At 54.7% G+C, this 21,863-nt stretch overlaps 1 protein-coding gene across 1 annotated transcript; it reads right to left on the bottom strand.

The window, feature by feature from the left end:
• Positions 1-771: 771 nt before the first annotated feature.
• On the bottom strand, positions 772-20,648 carry SH3BP5L (SH3 binding domain protein 5 like). Its single transcript, XM_079773190.1, has 7 exons — positions 20,484-20,648; positions 19,662-20,246; positions 13,636-13,698; positions 13,371-13,499; positions 11,613-11,774; positions 10,036-10,209; positions 772-9,713 (listed from the first exon to the last, which is right to left on the bottom strand). Exons 2-7 carry the CDS (start codon positions 19,842-19,844, stop codon positions 9,264-9,266), a joined length of 1,161 nt encoding a protein of 386 aa, XP_079629316.1. The 5' UTR covers positions 19,845-20,246; positions 20,484-20,648; the 3' UTR covers positions 772-9,263.
• Between the last annotated feature and the right edge of the window lie 1,215 nt (positions 20,649-21,863).

Here is a 21,863-nt window from a genome sequence, read left to right as displayed (position 1 = left end):
GCAGCCCTCTGCTTGGGGTGGCACCAGAACTTGGGAGGGGAGAGAATGTCACCCTTCCCGTAGCTCCACAGCACACTGCCAGACTCTGGGAGGGTCCCTAAGGGGCTATGTGAAATGTCCCAGTTCGGAGTTGTGTCCTCTTCTCCCTTCCCCCCAGATCTGGGCTTAGCAGAATGGGGCCAGCAGGCTTTAGAAATGCAAATCCAGGCAGCCCTCCACTGGGAGTGGCACGGAGCCGTGGGAGGGGTGCTGCCTGAGAACCTGACAAAGAGGTCTTCCTTTGGGGTGACTAACCCATGGGTTCGGGAAAACTGGCCCTGGTTCCAAAATTACTCAGTTCAGTGATCGTCTGTTTATAGCTTCTCCAGAAGGAGCCCAGCTCAGGTCTCTATTGGGTACAGCCAACAGTCCTTTTTCCTGGGTTCAATCCTGGCAGGGTGGCGTCACCAGTATTGGGAGGACAGGATTAGTACTTTCTCCAGCTGGAGCTGAAAGGATAGAAGCGCTTGACCCTGGCAGGTGGCATCCAAGGGCCATGTGGGATGTTGACGCAGGACCAGGACCTCAGTAGCTTATCATCCAGATCTCTGGAGCCATGCCACCTAGATCTTCTCTTCATGGCTTCCATATGCCGAGTCTCCTTCCCTCTACCCGAGCCACAGGTGAGTGCCCAAGCCCTTGTGTGTTGGCCCTTAAGCACCTGGGATTCTAGACTCCCTCCTCTTTCCAGCAAAGTCCTCACTTATTTTTGCTGCCAATGCTGAGCGGGCTCCTCTTCCCAGCCCTGGTGCTCTGGTCTGGTGGTCCCAGTGTGGGGATGACCCCACTTTCCTCAGGAGGGACTTTTGCAACCACAGTATCCCTTTGGATTTCAGCTGCTGCACCTGGGTGCAGGGGCTCGCCCTCTCCGCATCCCCACCCTTCTTACCAGTCTTAGTGCAGCTTCCTTTTTCCATCCTCCTGTTTAGGTGTTCTTCAGTGTGTTTTTTTTTCAGGTTGATTGCTCTAAATTTTAGCTGTAAATACAGTTTGGCATCAGGAGGTGTGTGTTGCTTTCACCTGCTCCACACCAGTCTGCATCCCCACCACAGTGCACTAAGGTTCCCTTTTGTCAGCGTCCTCACCAGCACTTAACTTATTGATGGTAGCCATCATCTCAGGTGTGAGGTGATAACTCATTGTAGTTTTAATTTGCATCCCTCTGATGATTAGTGTGAAGCTCAACATTTTTTCATATAGACTCGTACTTTTTACATTTGTGGGTGTAAGATAGTTAACAACATAATAATGAGGGGATTTGTGGTCTCTGCTCTGGTGTTGGTTGTGCTTTGAGGGGTCCAGAGAAAAAGAATGATACTCCAAAGGTGTGTGATCTTAGAAGCAAAAGACAACAGGCTTAGTTAAGGTGAAGATTTGACTTTTGATAGGAAAAAATACTGCCCTAGCACATGACTATCCTCCCTGAACTACTTTCAGTTAGACATTTTTAATTTCAGACCATTCTATGGGGTTCTTTTGGTCTCTTGAGTTTGTAAGGCTGCCATGCAGGCCTCCCATAAATGTGTAAGGTTTAAATTGGTATGTGGCCCCTTTTTCGTCCACAGCTTTACAGAGGCAACTAAAGCCTGAGACACAAACTGAACTGAAGCTAACACCCCAAATGCAAAGTACGGGGCTTGTTTGAAGCCTGAGACCACTCAGTGTTAAGGGGCAATTGGGGAAATTTTAATTTGGTTTCACAGATGACACTAAGAAATTATTAATTTAGTCTGGTGTGCAAAGGCACTCTGCTTATGTTCCAAAGGCCTTATTTTTCAGACTTGCATTCCAGAAACAGCAAATCCAACTTCTGCCACCTCCCTGATAATGTTCACAGCCTTTGTTTTTCCTATCGCCTAAAATACACCAGACACCGTCCCCCAGGTAAATGGTAAGGCTGTACTTCCTACTCCTTTTAAGTTAGACCAGGTGACCTGGTGAATAAAGGGGAATGAAGTGACTGTGCCACGTTAACATACTGGGTGCCACCCCAACCCACCCCTGAGTTTCTGACCCAGGGACTTGAGAATGTGCATTTCGAAGATGCAGATGATATTTATGTTGCTGGTCTGGAGGACCCACTTTAGAAACCAGGGTTCTAGAAGAATCCTCTCTGGGCCAGGATCTCAGAGTGATGAAAGGAGGGTGAGAGACAGACATTTCTTATTTCACTGTGAGATGTTCATGCTCATAACTGATCATACCCCACACAAAAAACAAAATTCCTAGAACCCACAGTCCTCAAGGAAACATCACTGTTTTGATTAGACTTGCCCGGTCAGTGTCAGCTGGGTTCCAGGCGCACAAATCCTCATAGATTAATGGTGCGGAGCTGCCCGGAGGGCCTGGGGCACATCCTGAGCACAGTTCTCTGCGTCTTCCTACCTGGTCATAGGATGGCACTTCCAGGAGGAAGTTCAATTCTTCCCCGTGTCTCCAATGGTCCTGCCTACATATTGCATTCACTCGTATCTGGCTTCCAATTACGGGATATCAAACCCTGTTGGGGCCAGTTGGGGTTGGAGCATGTTTGAAACAAGGTTTATCAGTGATTTTCCTCACATCAGAGCCATAAACTTGTAGCTGGCAGATGGTCGCAAAATGCAGACAGCTCCAGGAAGGGCCCTCACCCTAGGACCTTGAGCTACGTCAAGGTAAGGATTATAAATCTGACCTGGGTCAGTGAGCGCCCAGGCACCTCTGAGCACCGTTCTGCTACTGGCTGAATCACCGGGGCATACTCCTGCTTCATCTGAGGCCCCCACTGCAGCGGAGTGCACCTGTCTTCACCTCTCCTCTCCACTTTTGTATTCATTTCTCTGGTTGCACAGTATTTCCTCTCCCCTCCATTTATGTTTCCATACCAATTTGCTTGCCTTTCACATTTTGTCTGGATGTGTCTTTAATATATTCAATTTAATTCAGAAAAAAAAAGATAAATAAACAGCATATCCAAGGTGGCAAGTAAGCTAAATAGCTGGCTGCATTTAAAACAAAACAAAACAAAATCTTGAGTTTGTTTTTGTTGGTGCCATGAAGACATAGCTTCCCTCCAAGAGATCATTCTAAGGCCTTGTGCCCTTTCTTGTTATTGACGGATTCCTTCCAACTGAGTCACCAGTCCCTTCTGCTAAATACAACTGTTTGAGGGAGGAGGAAAGTTTTGTGATCAGAGGCTTCAGAAATCCTGTCCAAAGTGGAAGCAGAGTTGAGGGCAGCTGAAAGAAAGCCCAATAAGAGAGCAGGGGCTGCACACTCCTGCCCAGGCACTGGGGCAGAGGGGCTCCTGGCCTCTCTCCAAGGGGAGTGGGAGACTGAAACCACAGCAGCGACACTGAGGTTAGCAAAGGGAGGGGTGTAAAGCGAGGGCCTCTCACCCTCCTCTCAACAGTGGCGGCTCCTGAGAGCCCACCCAGTCCCAGGAGCCCCCTGCCAGGAAGCCCTCCCTGCCAGCAGCTTCCATTATCCCTCCTCTTCCCCCAGCCCCACACCCCTGTAAGAATTCCTGCCTCACCTCTGGAGAAGGGCAGGCCCATCATGGCTGACATGCCCTTCTGCTGGGTGTGGAGTGGAGAGGACCCTAAGGAGAGAGGAATGGGGACAGGGTGGCCGAGGGCATGTGTGATGAAGCAGCAGCTGAGGAAAAAGGAGTTTGTCTTCTTTTGCCAAACTCTGCCAGCCTGGCCTCCATTCCATCCTAGATCCAAATGTTCCTCTGTCCTAAATGGGGGAAAACTCCTTTTGACTCCCCTTCTCCAACTGTGCTGAACAAGTCAGCTGTTTATCCCAGGTGTGGTCAACGCCTGCCAGCCACAAGGAAGGAGAGGCCACCCAAGCACTCCGCCCTCCCCGGAACGGCAGGGTCCTGGCGCAATGGACAGTCATCAGCTCACACCCAAAGCAGCCCCCCCCCCCCCCGCCCCGCCTCTGGCTGGGTCCCAATCAACCCTGGACTTGGGAGTTCCCATGCTCTGTTCCCAAGACCTCTGCAAACACATCCCCCCGGCTCACATCACCCACTAAACGCCTCACAGGCCCCAACTCTCCACCGGCCACGTCGTTAGCTCTTTAAAGAACCCGAGAGGTCATCTGCCCGGGGCGGCGCACTTCCTGCAGACTGGGACACTGAGGCCCAGGGGAGCTGAGCGGGTCATTCATGTGCACACAGCCCCTCGTGGCATAGGCACACCAATGACACCCCTCCCTGGACAGTGTGGTCAGTGCTTTTCTCTCATGGGTCACATCTGCCCCCTTTTACACTCAAGTGTACCAGTTTAGACCATACATGGCGTATGGTCACTCTATCATGTCTATTGTAGCATGTTAAGTGTTGAACAAGATGGAGTCAAATGAGCTTTGGGGAACTTGGAGAGGGTGGGGGGGATTAATTCAGAGCTGGCCGGAGAGCTGGGAACCAGAAAGGCCTTTCTTTGATGACAAGTCCACCTGAGCTGGGTCTCAAATCCAGGCAGAAGTCCAACAGGTTAAGCAGGGGGGAAACATGTCAAGAGTAACACAAGATCAGCAAGTTAGTGGGCAGATCTTGATGGACAGTGCCGTGTGCCAGACCCTGAGAACACAAGATGGGTGAGACACAGCCCTGGCTGGAGGGGCTCAGGACAGATTTCAGAAGAGGCCCAGGGTCAGGAAGACTTGGAGGCGGGGGCCCTCCAGCTTGCACCCACTGGCTGGGTCAGAGCTTCAAAGCAATGAGTGCCCCACTCAAAGCACCCCCCGTTTCATCTCCCAGATCCCTCCTTGACTGCAGCCCTCTCTAGTCATCTGTTTACTGCCCTGCATCACCTGCTACCAGCACGCACCTGTGTTCCTCATCTGGGCACCCCACCCACTTCATGGTGTTTCTAACAAGCCCTACCAGTGTTGGTACTCAGAAAGATCCTGGCAAATACTCCTTAATAAACTGAACACATTCAGCCCTGGAGGGTGTCTTCAGTGGTTAGAGCATCAGCCCACGCACCAAAGGGTCACAGGTTCAATTCCCGGTCAAGGGCAGGTACCTGGGTTGCAGGTTCTATCCCCGGCCCCAGTTGGGGTGCATGCGGGAGGCAACCAATCAATGTGTCTCTCTCACATCAATGTTTCTGTGCCTCTCTCTCTTCCCCGCCCCTCCCTGCAACCCTCCCTTCTTCTCTAAAAATCAATGGGAAAAATATCCTCTAGTGAGGATTAAAAAAACAACGTGCACACATCCATTTGCCAGCCAGTGGATTGCCCTGGTTCCATCGGTCCCAGTGTACAGAACTGGGGCTCAGGAATGGTGGGGTTGGGGAGGAGGGGTGGAGAGATATGATTGCCCAGGAATGGAAGGTGGAGGGAGTTAAGCATGAACAGGGACAGGGCCCTAGGGAGGACAAGAAATGTGGGCGGAGCAAGAGGACAGGGCACAACAGGCACAGAACATCTGGTCCCAAATAACAAGCCACCCCGCAGACCTCCTCGGCCAGCTCACTCTCACACCGCAGGGGACAACACAGAGGCGGGAGTGCAGGAGGCCTGAGGAGCGGGGACAGATGGGGCTCAAGTGGTGTGCCCACCACACTGGCCCAGCGCCCACCCACCAGGTGCCCAGATGCCCACCAAAATTCCTGAACGGAATCTCACAGGACAGACGTGAACATGTGCTTCTGCTGTCCCCTGCTGACAGCGCAGGGTGTGACATCCGGGAGCCATCCCTCTTCAACCACACCTTGAGGGAGACCAACCTTAGGTGGGGACTTTATAAAGAGCCTCTTGTCCAGCACGCGATGGGACCAGCCCCCCCCACCCCCCCACCCCGCCCCACACAGGTTCACTGTTGACACGGAGTGACTGGCATCCACTGATCTGCACCAGGCTAATGCACCTGGCCCTTCTCCTTGTGCAATTGATAACACTTTAGAGACATTGGAGAACCACCCTACCGCCCCCAATGGCCGTGGATGTAGAACCCAACCCCTAACCGAGTGATCTGGTGTACATCAGACTGGGGGCGTTTAGGAAGCAAAAAAAGCACGGCCACTGAGCACCCATTAGGCACCGGGTGTGTGCTGGGCGCTGGGAGACTGAGGCCCAGCTGCTCACTTGAGAACATGGTTCAGCAGCACTGCTACCACTCAGTTTCGTGTGACATGGTACAGGAATGGGGGGGACGAGGCCCCACATTCCCCACAACCTGGCCATCTCTTGCTCACAACAAAATTTTTAACAAAATTCCCTTTGACCATGCTGATACTTCATATAACTTCCTGAGAGGTGATTACACCCACTGCCTCTACTGTTACTTCTGGTTCCTGTGAGTTTGGACTCTTAAGAATCCAGCTGCCACCCTGGACAGGTGGCTCAGCTGGTTGGAGCATCGTCCCTTAAACCAAAGGGTTGCAGGTTCAATTCCTGGTCAGAGCACATACTAGTACCTGGGTTGCAGGTTCGCTCTCTGGTCAGAGCACATACAGGAGGCAACCAATTTATGTTTCTCTCTCACTTCGATGTTTCTCTCTCCTTTCCTCTCTCTCAAATCAATAAAAACACAGCCTCGTGTGAGGAAGCTGGAGCAGACGGGGCGCTTCCACTGTACCTGTTGTCTCATCTGGAAAAAGGCAGCTGTGGTGCTACCCCCCATCGTGGGAGTAAAGTGGGTCAATGCATACGCCTGGCACAGGACATGCCCTGGTGGTGCTGGCCACTGTTGTCGGGATCAGGCTGGGGGTGCTTTCACTGTGGCCGTTTTATTCCCTGGAGGAAGCCTCGTCAGCTCTAACCCTCCTGGTCTCTCCTCACTCCTACCTTATGTGACAGGTGATTTTGCAAGGAACTGGGTGGGCCCAGCCAGCCCTTTCCTGGGCTCCTTCACACCAGGAGACGAGACTTATAGGTCCACACTGCCAGGGACTGGGGAGGGAAGGATGACGTGGGTGTCATCTCAGAAAGCTCACTTGCCCAAAGACAGAGGCCATATGCTCACAGCAGCTTTCCTAGTGATAAAGGAAATAGCTTGGCACCCATCTGCCTTATCATACTTTCCTTGTTTCTCAATAAAAACAAGCCAGGTCAGAAAAGGCAGTCTCACACTGGACAGTACCTGTCAAAGGGCACTAGTGACAGTGGCTCCTGATGTCCCACCTGAGGTCACCAGTCACTGCTGTCCCTCCAACTCCTGGCCTTTGCCCAGCCCCTTAAGAGTGTTGAGACCTCATTTCTCACCAGCTTTCCAGGGTCTCCGACCCTCCCAGCAGTACCTTCTTCATCCCTTTGGCTGACCCCACTCCTCACCTGGATGTAAACACAGGTGCATCCCTGATTGGGCTCAGTCCAAAGCCTTTGTGTATATCATGCTCCCGAAGTCCTCAGCCCTTCTCCACCTGATGCCACCTGTTTCACAGGCTAGGGTCCACAGGAGGGCCCGGCCCACAAGTCAAACCTTGATTTGGGAGTCTCCTCTTGTGTTAAACTTTTAATTTCAGGTAGACCACAAATAACTAAGTTACGAACTAAACATTGGGGCAAAAAGCACTCACTATCTGAAATCCAAGTCTAATTGGGCAACCTGCACATTTGCTAAATCCTGCGGCCCTTCCTTCATGCTCACTCCAGTCCAGGAGGGGCACTCATATGGACCACCCCAAAGTAGCCGGCAAGTCACTCCACCCTACAAACCTGGCTGCACCAGCAGGTGGGACGGGGAACCGCCCTGTGCACTTACCCAGCCATGTTGCTATAAGCCTTCCCTCCTCTCTTGGCCTGGTTTAATCTCAGGTCCAACTCTTCTTCACCTCCCAGGGGCCTTCCCTGACCACCCCATCGAAAGAGGCCCCCATCATCCTGCTCGACACCCCCGCTTCTCCTTCCATACAGGGGTAGTAAACATTACTGTTACATAAACTATTTTATTTAAATAAAATCAGGGCAGATCCTTCCCCCCACGCACACCAGCACATGCACACACACATGGCCACATCTTCCCTTTCCTCCCTTCACCCATGGCCACCTCAAACCCAGAGGTTCTCATTGTGACCATCTTACCGCAACCCCAGAACAGGGACACACGTCCATGTGAGGGCCCACTGCTCCCAGTCAATGGCAAGAGCGCACAGGCCTAGGTACAGCCCTGCTACCCAGTCCAGCTCTCAGCCCTCCTAGGGTGGGACAGGAAGGACCAGTCTTCCCAAGGCACCCCGACCTGGTGAGGCTTCCCCACCTTCCCCCCGCCACGCACACACACAGCTTGGCAGCATCACTAAACACCTAAAGCTGCTCCGGTGGAGGGTGAGTCCCCTCCCCGCATCAAGGGCAGCCGCACTTCAGCATTCCCCAAGGGACCCTGGAGTAGGTATGGCATTGTTGGGGAAAGAGCACCAAATTCCCCAACTCCAACCTGCAGGAATAGGCTGAGATCCAGCTCAAAATCCTCTAAAAAGTAAACCTCACTCCGCAACAGGGATGGCAAGGGCCTCAGCATCAGGACCTCATACATCTCTACTCCCAACATGGACCCCTTTAGAGACCCACTAGCACCTTGGCAATGTTAAGGGCCCAACTCTTCTGGGGAAAACACCATGAGCGTGGGAGCCTGTGTGGAGGTGGTAATGTCCCCTATGCTGACAGCAGGGTTGGGTTTCACCTTTCCTGACACCAGCACCCTCGAGTCCTGCTCTGGGGCACCCAGAGCAAAGTGGCTTAGGTCATGAGGAGGGAGTGCTGAAGGGACAGGGATGTGTCTTCCAGAGGAACACAGCCCCACAGTACATCTTACAGGTTACACACAGGCAGGCTGGCACAGAGCATGGAGCCAGCTGCCAGGAGGGCTCCTTCACATCCCTCTGGCCCCTCCTGAGAAGGGGAGATGGGAGGAACAACCTGTCCACTCACTGAGGCTGGGGGGCCGAGATGCTAGATTCAGGTCCACATCCACCTTCTGTTAAGGGGTCCCTGTGCTTCCTAGACCAAGTTCCCTGAGGGAAAAGCCAGGCAGAAGGAAAGAAGTTAGAGGCCAGCCAAGAGAATGGACCGTGAGAGCCGGAGGTAAGCCTTCTGAGGGAGTAAGGCAAAGAGAGCTGTCACCTGTAACACTGGGGCGGTGGGGCGGGTGGGAAGGGAGAATGACAAAGGACAGAATCAGACACAGCCAACCCGACCTCTCCAGGGGAAGCAAGGACCCCAGGACGGAGCTTGAAGCCCCGCCCTGAGTGGGGAGCAGGGTAAGGGCCACACCAGACCCCTAAGCTGGGCTACAGACTGATGCTGCGTTGGTGGCGGCCCCCACGGCCCCCGCTCCAGGTGCCCAGCTCCTGGCCGTCTAGACTGGCATGGTCCGAGAGGCCTCGCAGGTGTTCCACGGAGTCACACTTCTGCAGGTCTGAGGCCACTGTGCGCAGGCTCAGCAGGCTTACCGTGTCCGCATCAGGGGCAGGACCAAGCCCCAGGCTGCAGCCCTCTTCTGGGGCCTCGCCCTCGGCCCCCTCAATGATCCCACTGTCTCCGTCCTCCTCCTCCTCCTGGGGCCTGGCCTCAGCGCCCACAGGGGAGGAGCGCCGAGGGCCAGGCGGGTGAGGGGGCAGGCCCCTGCGGCGCGCGTGAATCTGCTCACTGATCTGCTCCAGGTTGCGCAGGGCCACTGAGTAGCGAGTCTTGGCCTGAGCAACCTGCTGCTCCAGCTCTGTCACCTTGGCCTTGTGCTCCTGAGGGAGGAAGGGACAGAGTGGCATAACCCAGTTGGCAACTCCCCACAGCTGGGAGCTCCCAGTCCCCTTAGGTCCCACTGGGCAGCCCCACCCTGCCCCAAACCCACCCGATCCTCCTCCTCTCCTGATTCTTTTTCTTGTTTATCTCCCTACAACTCCAATCCCTGCCAGCACCCACCCCCAACTCCACCTCCCACTTCCTTGAGGTCATTCTGAGCACAGGCGCCACCCCGTCCCACACCTAGTTGATCACACACTGTCTCCCTGCTCTCACTTGCCATGCCCGCCCTCTCCCACCTATCCCCCTCCCCGTAGCTACCTCCAGGATCTGGCTGAACTGGGCCTTGAGCTCAAAGTAGGGGCGGCTCTTGCCAATGGCCCGCCGGAGGGTCTTCTGCAGGGCCTGCACCCGAGCCTCAGCCTGCTGGCACAGCCGCGTTACCCGTTGGTGCTCCCGCTCGCCACGAAGCCGTTCCTCCTCTGCCTCGTTCACCTGGCCCAGGTAGCGCAGATGACAGACATCACTAAGCTGGGGGACATGCTCCTACCCCTGCCATTCACCCCAGGCTGCCACTCCAAATGTTACCCTGGGGGAAACCCCAGTCTGAGGAGCCTGGAGAGAGCATGGGTTTCCTGAGACACAAAGGAGAACAGTGGGTCCTTGCACCTGCCTCTTGTTGCCTGCACCGCTGCCACTCGGGTTTGCTGCTGCTGGGAGGGCGCCGGGCCCTATGGACAACTTGTGAGCCTGCCAGGAATGTCTGTCTGGGCACATCTTCTACAGTCATCGTCCTTAGGGAGCCCTCAGTGCTGGGGGTGGGAGCTGGGGGACCAGAGGAGCCCCAGTGGGGGCAGCCAAGCTCTTCACTGGGTTCTTTACATTCTCACACCCCAACAGGGAGTAGGCAAAGGCTCCTGACAGCTTGTGCACCGAGAACAGGGGCCAGCCTTGCCACACACTGGGCAGGTGCACACTGGAGCCTGTCATGCCCTGCCACTCACAGCTCAACAAGCCCTCCGCAGTGCCACACTCCCCTGTAGCAGCTCCTGCTGTGCAAGGCGGTGGCCTGGACTGAGGAGTCCTCAAAGGACCTGAGGCATGACCACCCCTCAGGAGCTCACACTTGCTGCTCTAGACTAAATGTCTGTGTCCCCCCAAAGTTCACATGCTGAAATCCTAACCACTACGTTGAAGGTTTGGGAGGCAGCCCTCTGAGGTGAGTAGGTCATGGGTGGGATTAGTGCCCTTACAAAAGGGCTCTGGAGAGCGTCCTCGCCCCTTCCACCGTGTGAGGACAGTGTAAAGAGGGCAGACTAGAACCTGGAAGGGGCCTCACAAACACCAAATCTGCCTGTGCCTTGATGCTGGACTTCCCAAACTCCAGAGCTGGGAGAAACTTTTGCTGTTTAGGCCCCAGTGTATGTTCTTTGTTATAGTAGCCTGAGTGGATTAGACACTGCTCTACACGGTGAAGGTGGCTGATGCCAGGGGACCTCCCGCTCCTCTTGGAAATGATACACAAATTCTGTTTTACATATCAAAGTATAGTGACGGAGCTTAAAAGCAAGAGAGAATAGTCTGAAAGCAGAAGGGGTCACAGCTAAACATAACAAAATGTGGGCGTTGAATCGAGAGCATCCAGCAGGGATGAACTGTTTGGGTTAGTGCCAAACCTGGAGGCAAAGAGCCAAACAATCTGCATCCAGAGGAGATGTATATAAAAAGCACTGGAGGCCAAACAGGGCAGGGCAAGGAACGGGTTTGTCTGAAACAGTTACAGCTGAGGGAAGGCCGGAGTGGAAAAGAGAAAGGGGTGAGGAGGGTGATGGGATAAAGAGACAGCAAAGAAAGCATGGAAAGCAAGGGAGGGGACCTGCTGGAACCGCCTGGCTCACCTTGCAGGTGGCGTGGTTGAGCATCTCCTGCCATGTAGGGTCCAGCCGGTTCTTGTCAGCCATGACACCCTGCTCGGCCACAAACACCATCTCCCGGGCAGCATTGTGCATGCTCACAGCCCGCTCGTATCGTAAGGCTGCCTTCTGCGTCTCCTGCTGGGCCTGGGGGGAGAAGGCCATCAGTCCACTGTGGAGATAGATCCTGGGTGAGGACAAGAGGAGGACAGCCCACTGCAATGCCTCACTTCTCACACTGCGCTAAGGATAAATGCCGACCAAGAGTATTTTGTAAGGCTATGGCCTGAGAGAAGATGGGAAAGCGTGATGCTGCCCGTGGAGGGTGAGCTGAGACCGACCCGGCAGTTTCAGAGCCCGCTGGCCTTCTGCCCTACAGAGAACAAAGAGAAGTCCGCCCCTTGGTAGTTGCAAGGGAGTTAGCGACGTGGATCAAGTCTCACAGAAAGAAAGCACACCCAAGACCATCACATCAACTCCAGTCCAGCAGGGAAGGTGAAGGAAATAATCTGACAAATGCTCAGAAACAGTCATCACAGCCATGCTGACCAAACAAAACACTGGAAACAAACCTAAGTTTTCAGTTCCAAGGAACTGTTAAGTAAACATAGTATGTCTCATATAAGGAAATATTCAGCTGCCCTTAAAAATGATGGCATGGATGTATATTTATTGACATGGAACTATGTCATATACGTAAAATAAATAAAAACAGCATATCTATATATAAAAAAGCCTAAGCGACCATTACTATGATGCACACTGACCACCAGGGGGCAAACAACCTCCCGTGGCTGGCCAACCTCCCACAGTCCTTTCCCCAGGTGGGCTGGCCCGATCGACCCTGATCAGGACTGGGAAAGACTGCCCAGATGGGTCCTGGTTACCAGCCAGGCAGAGGGACCCACCTGTGCACGAATTCACGCACCGGGCCTCTAGTATTGTATAATACATTTGGCACAATGTATACAAAAAGTTTAATGGGTTATCTGTACTGTATTAACCATGCTTTTTATTGCCTATATTTTATGATGCTTTTACATCCCGGAATCCTTACTGGCCCTCCCAAAGCTAGTTAATTCCTGAGATAGTAAACTCCCTTGTGAGCACGTTTCACACGCAAACCAGCCAATCCAACACCCACCACCTCCTTTATCAGACTCTTCCACACCAGCCAATATTGCCTCTGCCCTAAGTTACCCAGGACCAAGTACCAGACAACTAGGTCCCACCACAGAGCACAGAGCCCTCCCGTTACTCAAACCATCCTACCACCCTAAGTTTAGCCAGAGCTGCCTACCCTGCCTCATTCCTTACCACAAAAACAGTAAAAGGCCGTGGGCCAAGTTTTCTTCTCCTGCCTTCAGCCTCCTGACCAACCCAGGTACTTCTCATGTAACCCTGCATGCCATGCCCTGCCTCTTGGGAATTGCCATGGTCTCTGCCATCTCACCATACTTGACCAAAACAAATCAAGTGTGCACGGTAGGATTTAGGGCAATTTTTGTTTACTTTTTCTTGTTTTACTGTTACAATTATAGTTTTCTAATAGTGAACCCACATTATTTACATAAAGAAAAGGGAGGAAGAAGGGTAAAAAAGTGGAGGGTAAGCAAAAAAGAGAGGCATGAACCAACAGGAAGAGAAGAGAAAAGGTGATCTGTCTCCCACCATACACAGAGGAAGAATCCTGGGCCAGGATCGGTGCATGGCCCTCCCAGATCGAAGGTTAGGGGGCTGTACCTCCTTAGCCTGCCGCCGAGCCTCATAGTAGGGCCGGGCCTTCTCGATGCAGCTCCCCAAGTGGGAGCCCTGAGTGTTAAGCTTCCTCGCCGACTCCTGCAGGATCCTCCGATAGGTGGTTCTGGCCTCCTGGCAAAGGGACAGATATGTGGGCAGACGAATAATTGTGTGTGGGTCCCAGTCCCTCTTGTTTCCTGTGTCACCCCTTCCCCTGCCACTGTGCTGAATAGGGGACACATGGAGACACCCGGGGCAGGATACTCACGTCCAGCTGTAGCTCCACCTGGTTGATCTCCTCGCTGGCCTGGTTCAGGTGCTCCAGCTCCTCCTGCGCGGACAGGGGCAGAGTTAGACAGGGGAAAGGAGGAGCCTCCGTGGGCTGGGTGGGCAGGGAGTGCACGCAGAGACGAAAGCCCACCAAACCAGGGAAGGGAAGAAGTGCAGGGAGGTACTGCTCCTCCTTGTGAGACCTAATCCACAATCCACTATTATCTCAAACCTACCTGTGCCAGGGAGTAAAGCCCCCACTTTAAAGGTCAGGAGCTCCAGGTTTGGAGAGGAACACTCATGCACACAGAAAGGGGCAGCAGCCTGGGTGCTCCCTCAGACCGTACCAGCTCCTCCTCAAACCCAGCCAGGAGTCTCCTCCTCCCTGAGCCACTCGCTCAGCACATTTACTGCACACTTATCCCAGCTTAGCGCATGAGACCCAACAATTCAGGGCTCAGAAAGGTGGCAGCTTATGGCCCAGCAAATAAGCAACAGACCCCCCTGGAATGAGGAGTCATGGGAGGGGTGGGGCAGCAGAGTCACCTACCTGGGCAGCACAAGGCTGGGCAGGATGCCCTGAACACCTGCCCCCAGATTGGGCCTTGATTGATGCACAGAAAGCACCAGTGACAGGCAGGTGCCCAGGAGGCAATGCTCAGATGGGAAGCCAGTGAGGTCAGGGCAGGGGGGAGGTCAGGGCACAGAGCCTGGCACTGCCTGGCTGTGGCTTGGGAAGGCCTGAGCCATGTGAGAAACGAGTGGAGAGCCCAGGCGGACAATGGTGGAGGCAGCCTGCAGGATTCCGGCTGGGGAGGGAAGGACAGGTCCAGGGAAATGCAGGCTGCAGAATTATGAGGGCCTGATGGACAAATGAGGCTAGAGGAGGGAAGAACACAGGGTTCAAGAGGCCACGAGAACACAGGAGTAGAGTGACAGTGACCCCAAGTCCCCACGCAGTAGATCCTGTGGGAGAAAGGAAGAGCCTCAGGGAGAAGTCACCAGACACACTGGCTTGAGCCTCACTGGACCCAGGACCACCTGGGAGAGAGAGCAGGGAGGAGTGCTGGCCTCCAGTTTCCACCCCTGCCCTTTCTTGGTCAAGTTCCTGGAGCACAAGTCAAGGACACTCCTGAGGAGCAGCAGTGCCCCGGAAGACGCCTGGACTCAGCTAAGGGACTCACTCCAGGAGGCCTGCAGCAGCCAATTGGACTCACCTGTGTCTGCCTGCTGCCCAGGCCCAGACATGGCCTAACGTGGCCAGGAGGCACACTGCCACTGCCGCCTTGCACTCGCCTCTTTCAGCCCTTTCGACAGTTCAGTGTATGATCCCCCTTAGCCCTTTTGTTTCTACACACCTCCTCAAGCCCTGAGATTCGAGTCTGCAAGTAAGAATCCAGGAAACCAAGTTACATGTCGTAATTACAGTAAAGGAAGACACAACAGAACCAAGAACAAAGATATTAAAGCACACTTTCCCTGCCTCCAAGAGGGCCTCAAACTTGACTCTGAACTGAACAAAGCTGACCAACAGAAACACAATGTGTGTCTCACATTTTCTAGTAGCCACGTTTTAAAAAAAGCAAAACTGAACAGATGAAATTGTAACTTTTCACTTTACCCTACATGCCCAAGAAATTATAATTTCAATTATGTTATCAACATAAAGTATTTACAACACTTTTATACCTTAGACGATGCCTGTGAAATATTCACATTCATTCGATCCTCAGGGCACATCTTAGCCTGGCCAGTAGCACTTGGCTCCTGTACTGGGCGGTGTGGGTCTAGAAACTGGTGCACCTGGGCCACCTGGTTAGTCACACAACCCAGTGTCCATAAGACAACAGTCTGGAACCATTGGCAACCAACTCAGGGACCCCAGGGAGGCCGAAGGAAGCACACAGTTCTGTTTCACTGCCTTCCCAAGGACTTCCCCTGCAGCTGATGGGAGCACCCAACGGGCCTCAGAAGAGGTAATTCCTGCCGGATGAAGCCACCTCTCCCATGGGCCCAGCTCCTGTGTGTGACTCAGCCCACAATGGCTTCAGACTCTGAGACAAGAGGTGCCGGCCTTCCCAGCAGCCTTGCTGGCATCCTCCCTTTCTCAGACCATTCTCTTGATAGACAAGAACAATGAGGTGGGGCCCTGGCCAGTGTGCTCAGTGGTTTGAACCTCGGCCCTTGTACCGAAGGGTCACAGGTTCAATTCCCGGTCAAGGGCACATAACTGGGTTGCAGGTTCCATTCCCGGCCCTGGTCAGGGCAGTTGGGGCGTGTGCAGGAGGCAACCAATCAATGTGGCTCTCTCACATCTCTCTGTCTATCTCTCGCTCTCTCCCCCGCTTCCACTCTCTCTAAAAATCAATGGGAAAGAAAATATACTCAGGTGAGGATTAACAAAAAGAAAAAAAAAAAAAAAGGAAACAATGAGGTGTGCATCTGGCCATAAATGACAGAGTTGGGGCTGCATCCTGGACCCACCCTTTGATCTGGCTGTCCTGCTACTGTGACCACCCTCCACACTAAGGATGTGCCTGGATGGGAACCTCAGAGAAGACAGGAACACCATCACCTTAGAAAACCACTGCCCTGCCGAAACCGGTTTGGCTCAGTGGATAGAGCGTCGGCCTGCGGACTCAAGGGTCCCAGGTTCGATTCCGGTCAAGGGCATGTACCTTGGTTGCGGGCACATCCCCAGTGTGGGGTGTGCAGGAGGCAGCTGATCGATGTTTCTAACTCTCTATCCCTCTCTCTTCCTCTCTGTGAAAAATCAATAAAATATATTTTTTAAAAAAAAAGAAAGAAAAGAAAACCACTGCCCTGGTGGGCAAAGGACAGGCCTCAGGAGAACAACAAGTATTGATTTTGGGGAAGGAGAGAAGGTGGGTGCAGGCCACCCTGCATTGCTCCTGTGGGCAACCCAAGATCCAGACTGCCTCCCACTTGGTTCCACAGCCCACAGTGTTCCCAGCCAGACAAGGTCATCAGAGTAGAGGGTTCTATGGAAGTCATCCGCCACTGGAGAAGGGACATGCAGGGTTTGGCTATTGGCGAAAGGCAGGAATTTGCATCAGCACAGCAGCTCCAGCAATTAAGTCTTCTGTTGAATGAGGCCTGCCCCTCAGTCACAAAGCTCTTTCTAACAGGCTGGAGGGCAGGGTGGGCAAGGGGGTGGGGGCAGCCAGGCTGAATGGAAGCTGAGGAACACCGAGCAGTTGGGGCAGCTGGCAACACTTTCCATGTGGCCTGCCCCACTGGGGACTCCTGATAGCTGCTGACACAGAACTCCAGGAAAACGAGGTCTGAGTCAGCGAACACTGCCCATCAGTGAGCCTGCAGCCAGAAGGGAGGGTGACCTTCCTGGACACACAGTGCATTCCCAGGATGCCAGGCCACTGTGGCAGAGGCCTGACCAACATGCCTGTCTGCCTGTGCCGGCTATTAAAACACCAAGCCACGATCAACGGGCGGGGCCAGGGTGATGCAGGCCCAGGTCTCAGAAATGAGGGAATTAAAGCTGTCTGCGAGCCAAACCAACATTTCAGAGCAAGAGGCAGAGGCTGCAAAGTCACCCGAGGGTCTGAGTGAATGTATCCACTCGCCCCAGGAAAGATGTGCCCAACACAGAGGCTGAGAAAGTCACAAGGGAGGAGACCCAGGCCCGGAGGACCAGTTTGGAGGCCTCAGAGAACTACGCTGAGGTCAAGACACGGATATGGACAGTGGCCTGCCCAGGAGAACAGCATACTTCCTGTAGGCCTGAAGCTGGCTTCCGTCCAACTTCCAGGCGATCCCACCAGACAACGGGGGTGGGGGGGGGGGGGGGAGACACACGGGCATGCTGCCTGCCTGACAAGAAACCCCAGTCCCTACATCACAAAGAGCCTCACCCAAAGATCCAGAAAACACCTGAACAAGGTCCCTGTCTATCTTCGAATATCCCTGGCCCAGGGGACACGTTAGAACCACTTCCCACCCACGCAGGCCGGGAGGATGCACATGTCTGTGCACAGCTCCGATGGCGGCTCTTACAGCTCCCTGGTGGGTTCTGATGGATCTGTGGGTAAAGACCCGCTGGATGTACTAACGATCCACTTATAACGCTGAGACACACTCTAAGGAGAACAGACTGTGCACTGTCAACACTAAAGGGACACAGAAAGGCGCACGCCCCACTCTCATCTGCACACAGAAGAGCCCAAAGTCCGAAGGGCTGAGTGCCAGCTGCCTGCTCCAAGCAGAGTGTCCCTCCCAACAGCCTGCCTCCCACAGACAAGGGCTGAATCCCCACTGAGGCCAGGACACTGGCCCGGCTCAGTGCCACCTGTGCAAGGAGACGTTTCCTTCCTACATAACCCACAACCAACTCCTACTTTGGCGAGTCACGGTGGGCCCACCGAGGCCAGGGGATATCACACGTGCCCAGGGTCCTCAAACCATCACAGAGCCCGTCCAATGGCACTGCCCAGGACAGAATGTCCTAGTTCTGCACTGCCAATAGCACCTGAGGAACTGTATCTTCAATTTTTCCTTCATTATAATGATTTAAGCAGGCTGTGAATGGACAGTGAAGCTTGGGAGTGGCTGCGTGGGCACTGGGCAATACAGGAGCAGGAGGGACTGCAGGAAGAAACTGCTGGGTTCTCTTCGGAAGCAGGGCCAGGAACGCTGCAGCACGTCACGCGGCCTTCCTCCCCCACGTGCACAGGGACGTCTTTCCCAAAGCACTACCTGCAAACTCACCAACAGACAGACTAAAGAATCTGTGAAAGAAAAGACTCCTAGGACTCTGACAGAGCAGTGCAGGAAGGAGTCATGCAAATCAGGGGGAACACCCCTCACTTTACAGACAAAGAAACTGAGGCCTGCAGAGGTTACATAAGTTGCATGAAAATCACAAATCATCAGTCAGAAGGTTGCTTGCACCTCAGTCCGAAATGCTTGTCACGACAACTTGTTTCCTCAGTGGAAGACAAATCTAAAATTAACCAAAGAAATTGAGCTGATTTCAATGCAATCCCCGTGACACAGCAGGAATGTCTCTGACACACCACTGCCTCACTGTGAGCAGGGACACCACCAAGCAACCCCGCCAAGAGGGCAGGAAGGCTTCTAGGACCAGCACCGATTTCCTGTGGACACACCAAAGTGATCCACTAAAAGTCTGTTGACAGAGAAGCCCAGGAAGCAAGCCCAGGGGTGTGTTGCTCACCCACATAGGTGTGAGTCACCTGCACACCAGAATCCTGAAGATGCTATGAACCGAAGGGCAGACTCAGCCTCAAACACAGAAACGTGCTGACTCTCACCTGCCCAAGCAGCTTCCCCAGCTAGTCCTCCCCAGCCGCTGCCTGGAGTCACTGCAATCCAGCCTCCCACCACGAAGCATCTCCTCCACCCGGCGCCTGCCCTCCTCGGTCCTCACCCACTGCTGCAGGCCTCCTTCGCGAAGAGCGGCCACCGACCAACCAGCCTGTACGTGCTCCGTGGTGACAAATGAGCTCGCCTACACACTCGATAGCCACAGCATCCTTAGAGCTGGGCACCTGTGTCACTGAGGACTGCCCACGGCCAACACGTGTCAGACGTCCTCAGAGGCCTAACCCGGATGCCACCTCCGTAACACAGGAAAGGTCTCACCGTTTACAGACGTGAACATCCCTGGGAGGCACTGATGAGAAGGTGAGAGTGCCTCGATCTCAGTCACCTCCTCTCACGTCCCCGCCACACCAACTCTGGGCTCACAGCCCTGCTGCTTATCTGGAAAGAACAATTCTGCTCTGCACTGACCGGAAGTGTGCCTCCTACATGTCCCTCCCCCTCTTCAATGAGGCTTCGGCAACCACCCCAGGCATTCGGTGGCCTTCCTTGGCACTCCCGTCACAAGCCGATCTTTCAGCACCTCTCGGTTCGCGGCAATGGTTTGTTGACAAGCTTGCTTTCCTTTCCTGCCGCCGTGCCCTCATCTGCCAGCTCTTCAGGAAAGCCGGCGCTCCTGACTCTCCCCATCGGTCCTCTCACCTGTATTCTAGGATCCAGCTCTTCCTCCTCCCCGGGAAACAACTTGGCCTCACTGCTATTACTTCCATCTCCGCGGGGCTCCTCTGCGACTGGGCTCCGGGGGACTTCCTCCTCCACCACCGCTGGCCGCAGCTCCCCCTGAGGGGTCTCCCGCCCCCCCGGAACCTGCCTGAGCTCAGCCATCCTGACAGGGAGAGGGCACAGCCCTATACACAAGAGAGGGCTGACATGCTGGGACCAGGGCCCCAGCTTGAGGCTTCCTGGGCTCTGGGTGGCAAGAAGGGTCTCTCTTCTCAAAGGCTGGCAAAGGGGACACAGGAAGGACTCGCACTGGGTCGGAGGCCGAGATTCCAGGCGTCAGCGGGGTTCCTGCAGCTATAGCCTCGGCTGCACAAAAGTTCTTCCCTCCCAGCCACGGGGAGCTGCTGCTCCGGGGCAGGGAGCAGAGGGGGCCTGGATCCTGGGCCGAGGCCTGCGAGGAAGCACAGCATTCGGGAGGACGGAGGCAGGCGCCACCAGGCTGGGGTGGCAGCTGGGGACAGGCGGCTGGGCGCGAACGGAGGCTGCGGCTAAGTCTCTGGGGAACTGCAAGGGAAACAAAGGCCAAGGACATGCTCAAACGCCAGGACGCCGGCCGCAAGGCCCCACTCCCGTCCTCCCACAGCCCCGAACTACGACCGGCCCCCTCAACTTCTCAGCCCTCCAGGACCCGAGGTCCGACCCCTCCGCGTCTCCGCCGCTCTTGCCCGCCCCCCAGCGACCCCCGGGCTCACCCCCGCGCCACACCCGCGATTCACCTCGCAACTCCCCGCCCCGCCCCACCTTCTCGTCTTCCTCCAGCCTGCGAGCACTCCGAGACCGTCCCCGGACCTCCGGCACAGTCGGGCGCAAAGGTCTCCCACGCACAGCTCTGCCTCAGTTTACCTTTCCGTGCGCGAAGCTCCAAACAACCTTCCCCCCGCCCTCCCCACAACAAGCCGGGCCAACCTAATAGGACGGGGCCGAGAGGAAGCGGAAATACATGACGGATAGCAACGCCCTCCGCCACCCCCCAGCCCGCCCTCCCTCCCTCCCTCCCACGATCTCCTGCCAGCGGCCTCGTCTGGGTTCCCCTCCGCTCGCCCCGCCCAACCGGCCAGCAGTTTCCGTACAAAATGGTGCCCAAAGCGCTCAGGTCGCCTCACGTTGCCTTCGGCCAGTACTCTGCCACAGATGAATGAGACTGAAATATGGGCGAGCTTTACTGAGAGAAACTAGGACAGAAGATGGAAACAGAGGGGCCCTGGTAGGTAGAGAAGTGCTACAAATAGGATGAAGACCGGCCAACCACTTCGGAGCGAGCGCTGCCATCTTGCTTTACGGCCCTGTGGAACTGAGCGCCGGGGAGCCACTTCCGGCCTCGCCCAGGAAGTTGGAAGCGCGCCGGAAGTGGGCCGGTGGGCTCTCGGCGCGGCTGGCTGGGTGGGCGCTCGCGTCCGGCCTCTGGCGGGCTTAGCAGTTGCGCTGGGCTGTCGTTTTCCACAAGTGTTTGTGCTCACTGCGGCGACGTCAGCGGTGCCCTGCGTGTCCGACCAGCGGCTCCGAGGGGTAAATCTCTCCTTCGGGCGCCCCGGGAAGCCGATCCCTGCGAGCGCTACCCCGAGGTTACCCGGGCACTCGGCGCCCCGTAGCCCGCCGCGAGGAGGAGCTGGCTGCCAGGCCCTTCCCTCCTCCCTCACGTCTTCACGCCACGGGAAAACGTTGTTTTAACCAGCAGTGCCAGACGATCCTTTAAAAGGGATTGCAAACAGGTTTTTTCCCCACAAAATTAGAAATTTTATTTTTAAAATCCCAGGTAGTGACGTTGCTCGCTGCAGTGGGTTAGCGGGAGCCTGAGTGTCTCAGTGAACAGACCTGCTGCATAATAAATGCTTCAGTCTTCTGTCACGTTCCTTTTTATTGTTGAGGTGCTGTACAAAAACCATGTAAGGTACTCATGGGAATCAGTTTATTTGTTCTTTAATTTTGTAAAACTGTGATGATTGCATTTTACCCACCTTCTGTGTACCCAGGCCCGAATCCGCCCCAATACAAGGTTGTGGGTTCAATCTCCGGTCAGGGCACATACAAGAATCAACCAGCCCTAGCTGGTTTGGCTCAGTGGATAGAGCGTGGACCTGCGGACTCAAGGGTCCCAGGTTCATTCTGGTCCAGGGCATGTAC

This window comes from Cnephaeus nilssonii (assembly GCF_951640355.1).
Source record: "Cnephaeus nilssonii genome assembly, chromosome: 5".
NCBI lineage: Eukaryota > Metazoa > Chordata > Mammalia > Chiroptera > Vespertilionidae > Cnephaeus > Cnephaeus nilssonii.
Note: the sequence above shows the minus strand (reverse complement) of the source record. Positions and strands in the feature narration are given on the sequence as shown.

Coding starts and splice junctions, on each gene's coding strand:
- SH3BP5L (XM_079773190.1), bottom strand. CDS start 19,844: ATGGCTGAGCTCAGGCAGGTTCCGGGGGGGCGGGAGACCCCTCAGGGG. Junction 11,775..13,370: donor CTCGGCGGCAGGCTAAGGAG/GTACAGCCCCCT, acceptor TTCTCCCCCCAG/GCCCAGCAGGAGACGCAGAA. Junction 9,714..10,035: donor AGTTCAGCCAGATCCTGGAG/GTAGCTACGGGG, acceptor TTCCTCCCTCAG/GAGCACAAGGCCAAGGTGAC.